Here is an 11,952-nt window from a genome sequence, read left to right as displayed (position 1 = left end):
ACGTATCCGTATCTTCTGCATGACCCCTTTGTCTCCTTCAGAGTACAGGATGAAGGACAGTTGTTTAAAAAAATTACTGAAGGTGTCTGCAAGATGCCTGCTCTATTTACATTAGAGTCAGGCATCTTCTGTCTTTACTTTGCATGGCACCTAATTGTTGGGTATAGCACAAACTAGTTCTCTGCCTTCAGTTCTGACAGCCAGCTAATCCCTAAAATGGCCTAAAACTGAATATGGTCTTTGTAACTGGAAGTATTAAATACTTAACTGTAAAATGAGCTTGCCTTTAAAATATTATTTTTTTATTTTTCTTTATGTTCATATTTTTCATCATATCATATCATGGCTAGGCTTCGCAAACGAAGATTTGGGAAGGCACTACCCACACTTGTTGCAAGTCATATTTTTAAGTGATCTATAAATATCCCAAGAATCACTTGGAGAGTCAGAAAGAGGTCAATCTGTTTTGCTTCACTTACATCACTTGAAAGCTGTGATCCAGCCTTGGCATGAAGTATATCTGGAGTGTCTACAACAGAGGTGAACTTTGAAACTCTCTCTTCGTGTCCACGCTTGTATTCTACCTGAAGAGAAAAACACATAAATCCATATTACAAACAATAAGCAGCAAATATATATTTCCTATCAGAAAGCTTCTAGAGAAAATGAGCAACAGCTGTCATGGCACTCCCCACTGTACAATCAAGCTATCACTTATATTTAAGGCCCAATTTCCTTACAGTTAATCCCAGAAGTAGACAGAAATGGACCCAAATAATCAAATTTTCCAATTATATGAGACTTGATGTGAGCCATACATTGATCAAAATGTCATGAGAATAGTCAATAATGGCCCAAGATTATAGTGCAATGACAATGCCGACAGTGCTTGCAGAAAACAATGCAATACTTTACCAATACTTTAATATTACTTCTGTAAGATTTATTTTTACTTGATCTTTTTCAGTTGAAAAGTTAACTAAGCAATTTTCTGTGCATATATTTAAGTATCTTTCATATAAAATAATTTTAATATTACAGTTATTTAACTTCAAATAATAAGGCAAGTGAAAAATTTCAAATGTAAATAATGAGATGAATAAAGCCATAACATGAAAACAAAGGTAATTAATTAAATTAACATTTTAGAGTGAGTCAAAATCTTTTTCAGATTGTGATAAACTACAGCAAAAGTCACTACATTTTTCAGGAAATACCTATATTGTCATTTATCCCATATAACTGTCTTCCCAGGCCAAGTAATTTGTCAAGGCTGTTTTCTGCATCATGTTAAAATTTTCTCATTATGTAGAATTAACAGGACAACAGCTATTCATCATAGAATCTAATGTCTAAAGTGAATGGCCTGAACCCAGGATTGTCCAGCTTCAGAAGTCTAAAACATAATTAAAAACCCCTGTGACTCACATCGCTGCTTAGTTGGGTGGCTCTCTTAGCAACCTGATAACCTGGAGTGATCATAGCAGGAAAGCTGCCTTTGCCTCTCCTTGGCTCGTATTCTTCTGTATACTGAAACTAGAAAATGAATTTGTTTTCTCATTACAGAAGAACCCACCATAGTTTAATGTGATTCCTCTTTTAAAGCCTGCTTCCTAGAGGTATGTATCACTTTATTTAAAAGTAAACAAATTTAAGAACTTACGCCTTATAAGTTTGTTAGGTAAAACTATTTCCTACATAGAACAGAAAACCTTTCCCATTCATATCAATTATCCACTGTTAATTTGCTATGTTGACTGGGTCACTAACCCATTGTATGGACACAGACAATCAGTCGTAGTTCAGAAGTGATTTTCATCAGTCATGGAAATACAGTCAATGGAAATTGAAGTTTTCCATCATGAGTTCTGCTCTACTGAGACAGCACCACTTGCTTGATCAGGTCACCTCGGTTTGGTCAGTAGTTGAAGTGCTTCTCAATTATGAAAATATATAAAGGTATGATATCTAGAATGGGCAATAGAACTGTTATGTGACTTTAATCACTTCCACGGTTAAGTATTGTTATTGACAGAAGTAAACATGTCAGTCTTTCCTACAGTAACATCATACCAAAGATTAGACACTCCAGTTGTATTTCATGCAAAGGCTGGAGGTGAATCTTACCAAAGGCTGACTTTGATGCATTTGTAAGTCTTCAGAATATGATAGACCATGAAAATAAAGCTATTCCAAACATCAGTCCACTTACATCACTCAGAGTTTTCTGTGCCTGTGTTATCTTGACCATCTCAGGATCTGGGATAGTTCCTGAGTACCATGATTTTCCTCCCTCATAGGCAGCATAGTAAGCATTCTACAAAACAAAAATTAAATAACTACCAATCTTCACCCTTATTTTAATACTCAAACACCTGATCTGACAGGAAAAAAAAGAAACACACACAGTGCTGTGGAAGTGAAATTTACTCTCTGCAGATGTACAGCACAAGGCCTACATTTCAAATACCTTCAGAAAATGCCAAGGCAGGACTTGTATAACAAGAACTGACATCAAGATGACAGGATCTAGGATCCCGGAGTGAGACTCAAATAACAATCCCTGGGAATCAGATCACTTGCTGTGAAGCTCCAGTGCCAGTAGAGAGAAGATACATAGAGCATGGTTGTACATGCAGCAGTCCAAACAGTTAACTGTACAGATACACTCTTCCTCCTCTTCTGATTCTTGCGTCCTAAGCTATAGTTGAGCTGTGTTACTTTGAAAAGTTTAGCCAAATGAGAAGCAATGGCTTTTTTTTAGCACTTAAATCCTGTGACTAAACCCCCTAACGGTGAGGACTGTCAGTGCCAATCCCTGGTCTCCTGCAGGCTAGTAGCTTGGAGACTTGAGGGATATTTCTTACCTGGGTAGCCAGTTGTTGGGCTTTATAGACACCTTCAATTTCTCTGGACCTTACATCCCATTGAAAGACTGATTTGAATTGTTCACTCTCTTCTCGATATTTTATCTGAAAAAAAAAGATAATTACTTGTTTTAGTAGCTTATTAGTACATAACAACACTCCTCCCCTTCAGAGAAGAACATGAAGGGAGACAAACAAGGTGAAGATTGCATTTAGCCCTAAGGTCAAAATTCTGCTTTCTAGTTCACACCCAGCTTCTACTTAAGATTTCTGCTAATATTGGAGAGTTCCTCTAAAGGAACAGTGTATTACACCTGAAATATGCCATGACAGTCTGAAAGAATAATTTGATAATTAGATGATACTTTTGGATGAGATAAAATATGAGAATAATTAAGACGTTTTAAGCAGGACATGTCAATGTAGTATTAGATGAAAGAACTTTTACCAGATGAGCAATATTCTACTCTCCTTTTTCCCTGCACAGTGTCCACTAAGTATCCTAGCTCTGTATATGTAAATGACTACTATATTTAGTCCTGGGTCATTATTTTCCTACTGCTACTTTTATCATGATAGCATATAGAAATCCAACTGAAATCACAGCTCTGGTATAGAACTCACTCTTCAGATGTAAAAACTCAAAGACTACAAAATTTAAACTGACTGGACAGAAATATTACTGACCATATGTACCATTATTCCCATTTATAAATTGAGCACAGAGGTACAGAGAGCTAAATGATTCATCTACTCACACAGAAATCCTGTGCTGAGGGAGTGAGTTTAATTTTTATCTCTGCATTCGAGTTGACATCTCAGCATAAGACTTAAGTGAGAACATCATGTTAGGATTGAAGAAACATCTTCTATTTTTTGCATCAAAAATAACCTTACATATAAAAAAACCAACAAACTACAGCAGCAAGTGAAATCTTTTCCCAAGTTATCATTATTTTATATATTAGTATGAAAAACTTTTCCTCCTCACAAAATCTCTACAGAAGCACTCCCTTTAAGTAGGTTCTGCAGAATCAGCTTCTTTACTTTACTCTTAGCAATTTTCTCTCTGGAACAGAACCTCATTATGTGATTGAAAAGGACAGAAGGTGCTTTAGGTGTATAGAACAAGGGAAAGTGATCTTTGAGCTATAATTTCTCTGCCTGGTATATTCACATACACTGGAAGTATCAGTCTCATATCACTGCCTAAAACCAGAAATAGAACCTGCAGTAATCCCAGACTCATTCCTGACCAGATTCGTCACACACAGTTTAAAGTGTGATAGTCACTGCTGGAGTAGTTACGGCCCATGATATTGCAACAACTGATGCACAAGAATTGCTGTACAAAATGATAAAAGAAATAACATCTGATGAAGGCTATTAATGTGCATCAACTTTGTATAGCTGACACAGAACATCAGAACGAATTTAATATGCTATAATTTAAGAAATACAACAATGATGGCTAATCACAACACATTGCTTTGACAATATAAAAAGATGTGATATCCAAGAAAATACTATCACATGGAGAAGTGAGATATCTATCAGGTTTTGGCCGTTCCTGTAATTTTAATTTCATTAAATCGTTGGAAATGCAAGTTTGAAACCGATGTGTTTGTAGGGAAACAGCGCAGATCCAGGGATGGCGTTTGGGAAGCCGGCGGGCCGTGAGCGCCCCTCGCGGTCGGCCGGGGCACAGCCGCCCTGGGAGGGTGGATGCGGCTGAAAGGGCGCGGGAAGCGCTTCCATCCCAACACCTCCAGCAAAGCCGTGCAAAGATCCCTGGACTTCGTGTTTACGCGCCTCAGGTTTGCCAGAAATACTTCACAAAGTATTTGTGAGAACTTTTGCCTGCGTGCCACCTGGGTATAATTCATTTATTGTTTCACATCAGTTTCTGAAGAGATCACAAAGCAAATAGGTCGTTCTTGTTTCCGAAGCCTGTGTAGCCCCCCTTAGTTGCTAAGTTTACAAAGCTCTGGGCAGTTTATGTGAGCAGCGATTCCATATAAGTTCTCAGATATGGCAGGTGAAAAGCTCCTATACATTTTTCCTTCTGAAAGCAGAAGCAAATTCAGATCTAACCTTTCTTTCTCATGAGTAATCGCATTTAAAAAATTATGATTCAAACATAGCTGAAATCTTACTGCTCAAAAAGAACACAGGGGGTAAGTAAAATCACATATTTATATTTATAAAGCAAGACACATCATCAGAAAAATGTAGAACAAAGACTAACACATTTGACCGTCGAGATTCTTACCTCACTTACAATTTCTGAGAGTTTTTTCGCATTCATATTTACTGGTGTATCAAATACACTTGTGAATGCATTGTTTTTTGGATTATGCCTGAAAAAAATGGGAAGTGTAAAAGGATATTAGGAATGTACCAGGCAGCCCACAGAAAGGTTCTCTCTGAGCACTCAAGAACACAATACCAGCCTCCACCCCTCTATACATAACTTTTCCCCCACTTACACAGAGATCTCAGATTACATTCAAGTTATTATTGCATGGAGTAGGTGCCTAGAGCAAAATTAATTTTAATGATCGTCATATCAATGCTGTGTTTCTAATAACAAAAGAGAATAATAGAATAAAAAACAACTGTCATCTCTCCTTTTTCTGCCGACAAATTTGACAGGAATTGATCATTATAAAATAAAAACTTCCTAGAACAAACCAACTCAAAAATCTGCATTTTATATATTTTCTTTATGTTTAGCTCAACCTTGTTAACTCTTAAACACTGATTTGGAAAGCACTGAATTTTATGGTTTGGTTTATTTTCTTCCCATAATACCAAAATGGAACTTAATTTGCCATCTTTTAACACACTGAACAAATGAGGAAGCTTTATGTACAGTAACAAGTGTTTCCCATCATTTGTGATTCATGAAAAACCAAAGATATGCACCAAGGCAGTAACAATACCTAATTTCACATCACACATGGAACCAGGCTGAGTCCAAACGGTGATGTTCTATTACATTAAAATGATTAGGGAAATTAAAACTTAAAAAAAAAACAGAGAGAAAGAAAAGGAAACACACTTACGCTTGACAGTAAGGTTTTTTCTCATGGCTAACAAAGTTGTTTACTGTTAACATCATCTTGCATACTTCGCAGTGAAAACAGGCTTTATGCCATGTCTAGAAATACCACAAAACAGAAACCAAACAGACATGATTTGTATTCCATTATTATTCTGTTAAGTTTTAAATCTCGGGTTTGATCTTTACCATTCATTTAACGAATTTGAAGTGTTTTTCTTCAAATATATATGTATAATTAACTCATTTCAGTTCTGAAATCAGTTATGAGTAAAGAACTTTTGGAACCAAGAGATTTGCACTGTGTTTAAAGTGCCAATCTGTACATTTATTATAGTCCAAAATGATAAAGAAAGAGAACTGACCTGATCTATACAGTTAATCTTCTCAGCAGGGTAAACCCCATAGCCACATCTAGCACACGGCTGCACATTCATCTTGAAATCCACAGAGTGAAAAATATATAGGTTTATACAAAAGGTTCAAAGAGTATAAAAGTGACTTTTTGGCCTGTGCAAAGCACACTCTAGACACTCCAGTCAGGGCCTTTTGCTGTGGTCAATGGCTCCCATTAAAGCTCTGAATTGAAGTCTGCTGCTCCTTTTGCTGACCTTCTGTTTCAAAGTCAGCTGCAGGCTGGCTTTTAAAGCTGCCAGTTAGTAAGAGCGGTTATTTTGGCAACTGTGTCAGTGCGTAAGGGAGGGCAGCAATATCTTTCTCTAAATAGAAGAATGAACTCACAGAAACGAATCATGTCCATGTGAATATTAGAGCCTGATCATTTAGTATTTCAGTGTTGTCATAAGCCCAGGATGAAGAGAAAAGTATACACAGCAGCAGCAATTTATCATAGTTTCTCCTCAACCTCATATACTAGTGACCTCACGGAGGACTACTGCATATTTAGGAACAGCCTCATAATAAAAGGTACCATCAGAGATACAGGCCAGAGATGGGTTGGGAGCTTCCTGGACCTTTGGTGGACCTAGAAGAGGTGAAGCACCATTGTCCCAGATGAGTCATTAGTTTTTTCCCTTGGTGCCAGCTCAGTTTCCCTTTGTGTATTACAGGCAGCAGAGCAGGACACATTTATTTCTCATATCTTTCTGTTTCATCAACCTGTCACTCCATCTCCAGCTGTAGGAGGATGCATAGTGAGACAGGCAGAGCCTGTTATCTCAAATAGTTCTAAACATGATGGGCACAAATCCAAACTTCTATCTACTACAGGAAAAACTTCAAAAAGGAACCATTTACTATTGCATAGAATGAACAAAGCAGCTGTTTAACGGCGTTCGCAATGAGTAGGCTGGCATAGATCAGAATGTAAAAATTCCTTCACCAAATAACGATAAGGAATTATTATGTCTGATATTACGATTCAAGCAAGCTATTAAGGTTGTGAAGGCTTCTCTGAGCAAAAGAAGCTATTAAATTCTACCAGCTACAAATGGTCAGGATTTGAGATTTATATCTCACCTAATCATAATACTTCCAGCTGCAGGGCTCCATAACCCTGGGACACAGCTAAGAGTTATCTCAATCTGATTAAAAGTCTACTCAGTCATCCATACATCTGCACCACTTCCCATGCCTGCAGCAGTCCTGGGATATTGCTAAGCACTTTCCTTTTCTATAAATTACAAACAATTCCATCAAAATAATTTCTGGCTAAACCTTCCAGGTATGCTTACAGAGCCTCCTATTCATCTCTCCACAGAGATATGCAGTTTTGCTTAACTTATTATTACTCCTTTTACTGAATGCTGACAATGTCCTGGCACAATGTACTGTCAGCAACTGGTGTGCTGAAAATAGACTCTCTAATCTGAAGAGCAGTGGCACAAAGTCCTGAAAACACTTGAGGCCTTTCAAAGTGATATATCAGTATATAAACAGATGCATTTTTCATTTAAAAAAAATGCCTACACAACGTAATTTCTTGTATTAAAATAACAGCTGATTTACCTCATGTTATTCCTTCTGGGATCAAGAGCGATTTTTGTTGACCAAGTTACATCACAATAATATTTATCCCACTCACACCTGTGAACAAAATTAGTTTGGAATTCTTCCAGTTCCCTTCTCACACAGCTTTGCATCTTGTCCCACACTGCCATTCTGTTTATGCAAGTGACCTATATTGGGGTCACAGTGGCCTGGCTGTCCCCTCCTTCTTTAGCACTTGGCACACTACCAGTTGCTGCCTCTTTGTGTTCATGTACTCTAAGAGTCACTATATTGTATATTTTCTCTATAGTCCTAGTTGTCTTCACACTACCTGAATCCATGCTAGAACCTTTATCTCACATTTTAGCAAGAATAAAAGATGCATGGCCTGCACACGCAGTACATTGCTAAAGATCCCCTGAAATGAGTTTGGAGAGGTGCTGAAAGCAGGACATCCCTGAACCACACAAAACATAAAGTCTTGGCAACTACAGAACAAATAATTTATTCAGGAGCCACCTGAACAGTGATCATCCAGACAGAACTCCAGCGTGGATCATAAGTGTATAGACCCCATGTACACTGCGCACCCAGAGAGCTTATTAGTGGTCCCTGAAAGGAATGAGACCATGTGTCCCTTCCAAGAGGCCTCTCAGACAGCTAGAAGCCCTTTATTTCACAGATAAATAGTATTTCATTTCAAGTTACACAAAGACTGCTTCTTTTCATAGTGACAGATACTACCAGCTTGGCTGGAAGTCAGAAAATACATTTTCCAAGTTCTTCTGCTTCTCCCAAGTTACAGCATGTTCAAGAGGAGAAGCATGGTAAGCCACAATGTCCTACACGGCTGCTGTCTTTCCCAGCCACACTACTTCCCTCACATCCATTGTGCACAGTTTCTGCTGGAGTCTATTGAAGATTTCCCCGTTTCTGAGCACCTCAAAACTGTCCTGTTGCCTGGTCTGTTCTTCGCCACCCTGGATTAACACTGAGTCGCTAACAGAAAAGAGAGTGTATTGAAAAATAAGCATTGTACATTACAAAGTAAGCACTGCATTTTGATCATGCAAGGAATTAAATCACAAAACCGGTGCAAGTTTGTTATCTTGACAAATCTTAGCAAGACATTTTCTCTTCAGTTAAAAGCTCATTGTGGTTTTTTTTCTCCTTTAGTAAGGCCCCATAAAGGCTTTTTGATATCAATGAAAATCTTAAAAGGCTTTACTTAACAGTAGAACCTTAATCAATGTGGTTTAAAAGTACTGTAGTTACACATAAAGTACAAGGAGACAGTACCTTGAAAGTGCAAATTAGTAGGAAGAAACATTGTTACCTCTCCAACCTCCTTAAATTCATTGAATTAACTGCACAGAAAACTTGGAGCACGTCTGCATCCTCAATCTGAATCTAAAAAGCACACATTAGTTACACAAAGTAACCTCGTGAGAGACGTTCAAGTCAAGATCACCCCCTCTGTCCCTCCTGAATAGGAGCTGTGCCCTTTCAACCACATGAATAGCGGGAAGTCAGACACCACAGATTATGGCAACCCTATCCTCTCTCTGCTTGCAAAAAAAACCCCAAAGCTGGTGCTGGTTCACTACACAAACTGGGAGTGTTACGCTATGTTAAAAGCTGCCTGTAAAATTTCAAACACTAGATCAGCCTCTTTATAATCTTTCCTGAATCCCATGATTGATTAGTTACCTGGGCTCAGGGTCTTTTGCCTCATACAGTCTCTCCATGCTAATGAAATTTAGCATAGTAGCAAATCCAGCTTGCAAAAATATTGAAAGAAAGCTGGAAAAGATTTATCAAGACCAAAATCTCCTAAAACTCAAAGAAAAACTTCTAAGAAACCACCTTCCAAGCGGTTTTTACATTTTTGCTGTTTTGGAAACCAATCAACAGCTGCTTACATTTCATGACTAAAAGGATTTATGCTTACACTTTCCCTTTGTTGCCACTGTCAGGAAAACCTGAGAGTGTAGGGATTTTGCAAATACTTCTAATAGAGCAAGACAAAGTAAAAGAGAAATTGAAAAAAGAACCAACAGGAGAAGGCATCACTGTTACTGAGCAGAGAAAGAACTGGTGAGGGTGTGCTAAAATTTAAGCTGAAAGCTTGAAGAAATGTGTGTAAAGCATGCACAGCATAGCCCATGTGCACACAATGAGACTACCAGTGTCCAAATATGCCAATTTATTGTGTATCATAACATAAAAAAGACCCAAGTTTAAAACTCATAAAACATGACACGTGCAACAGATCATCTCTGCCTGATTACAGAGAAATCCCACCAAAACACATACACCAAACTGACTGAGATGCATTATTCTATGGAATTCCATAAAGTCATGGTGTGCCAAATCATATCACGCTGCCCCCATACTCCCCACGATACATCAAAACCATCCATCCTTTCTTGCAAAACATATAAAAACCTAACAACTGACATTTAGGAGCGAGCACCTTGTGAGTCACTCAAATCCTCCATCCTAAAAGTATTCCCACACCTGTCTCCCAGGTCTCAGTGAAGCCCCATCCTTGTTTTCACAGACTTTGTGCAGAACACAGCACACAGTTATTATTCCAGACAGGTACTATTCAATTGCCTCAAGCCTTGTACCTGCCATCTACCTTTCGATTTCCCAAAGGCATACTCCACTGTCATCCTGCAGCTGCTTACGCAGTGGTTAAACACTTATTTTCTACAATGCATATAGCCAGTCAAAGACTTCATTATTAATGTTTTTAGGGAGTAGAGAGAGTCTCCAGGGATAAGAAAAGGAATGCTGATGGTATAGGTATCACATTGCTGGCTCTTCCCCCTGCCCAGTAATGCATATGGCCAGCTGTGCAACATTACACATGAGAAGTTTTTTCTTCCTGACCCTTCCCTAGGTGGCAATCACTCCACGCCCTGAAGCAAGAAACTTTCTCCTACTTCTACTGTCTTTTTAATTTCTCCCTTACTCCATACTGAAAACAAGCAAGATTTTGTGAAAAAAAAAATCTAGCATCTTATACTGCATTAAAATTAACACTTATTGAAGAAAGCTATTGCAGCACACTGAGGAATCAAATTTTGTCTTTGTGAATGCCAGCTACCAACTTGAAAAGAAAAAAAGAAACCATTTTTTCAGATGTGTCCCATACCCAATTCTATTGGCAAACTCTTGAAAATTGGCAAGGATTATCAGGCCACTTTTTTGATAACAATACAATAACCTTTACAAAAAAGCCATTTCTAAGGTCTGCTAATTTGGCTGTGGTGGCTGGATGGTAATGGATAAACATTTTCATCAAGATATAGAAGACAATTGCTTCTGGATTTCCTAGATAACTCCCATACACATCACTAGGAAAGCATATTTGGATGTTCTGAAGGTCAGGTGCCACTGCCAGTTATCACTGGTGACAGCACTCTCCCCTCCACGCATGTACTTGAAGATCTATGCATTTCCAGTGTATCTGTTTTCCATGATGACCGATTACAGATTTAGAAGTGATGCTGTCTTCTTGAAAAGGAAGCAACTAACGGGTGGGCATGAGAGGAACCACGGGATTCTGTTTGATTTTTCAGGAGAAAACTCTGGCTACGTATCCAGCCAGGAGCTACAGGCACAACCCCACGAAGCAGAGCCTGGTTCCAGTGGCAGCACGCAGACACACGGCAAGAGCCCCGTGCTGCTCAGACGCTCCTCCACCACATCGAAGCAGTGACCTGTCGTGAGGAAAAAGGCTGTTTGTTACCATGCCTATGTTTTGTGCCAATTATGAAGCAGTTACACTGAAAAATGTCTCTTTGATGTAAATCTCTTCAGGTAGTGAATGTTAAACACCATGCACCGCTGGGTAGGTGTATGATTTTGTAGTATCGGAGCCTACATCCAGGAGTAATTAGCAAGACTGTGCCAGTCTTCAGTCCATGTACTGGACTGCTGGGCCTGATGCAACAGCTACACAGTAGGATATCATAATTAGCAGAGATGCAACACACAGAATAATTGGGAAGATGGGGAAATGCCACTGAAGTTTATACAAGGGGATAAAATTTCCTTAGA

The 11,952-nt window shown here is 38.5% G+C and overlaps 1 protein-coding gene across 1 annotated transcript in view; it reads right to left on the bottom strand.

The window, feature by feature from the left end:
* Positions 1–6,532, bottom strand: part of NRAP (nebulin related anchoring protein) — a 50,502-nt gene extending 43,970 nt beyond the window's left edge. The window contains exons 1-7 of the mRNA XM_017803896.1: positions 6,297–6,532; positions 5,936–6,030; positions 5,140–5,227; positions 2,868–2,972; positions 2,213–2,317; positions 1,429–1,536; positions 480–584 (exon numbers count right to left, since the gene is read on the bottom strand). Coding sequence (XP_017659385.1) covers positions 480–584; positions 1,429–1,536; positions 2,213–2,317; positions 2,868–2,972; positions 5,140–5,227; positions 5,936–6,030; positions 6,297–6,368 — 678 coding nt within the window. The 5' untranslated portion in view covers positions 6,369–6,532. The remainder of the gene's footprint in view (positions 1–479; positions 585–1,428; positions 1,537–2,212; positions 2,318–2,867; positions 2,973–5,139; positions 5,228–5,935; positions 6,031–6,296) is intronic.
* Positions 6,533–11,952: the final 5,420 nt, after the last annotated feature.

The sequence above is a fragment of the Lepidothrix coronata genome, unplaced genomic scaffold (assembly GCF_001604755.1).
Source record: "Lepidothrix coronata isolate B3197 unplaced genomic scaffold, Lepidothrix_coronata-1.0 Scaffold8, whole genome shotgun sequence".
NCBI lineage: Eukaryota > Metazoa > Chordata > Aves > Passeriformes > Pipridae > Lepidothrix > Lepidothrix coronata.
Note: the sequence above shows the minus strand (reverse complement) of the source record. Positions and strands in the feature narration are given on the sequence as shown.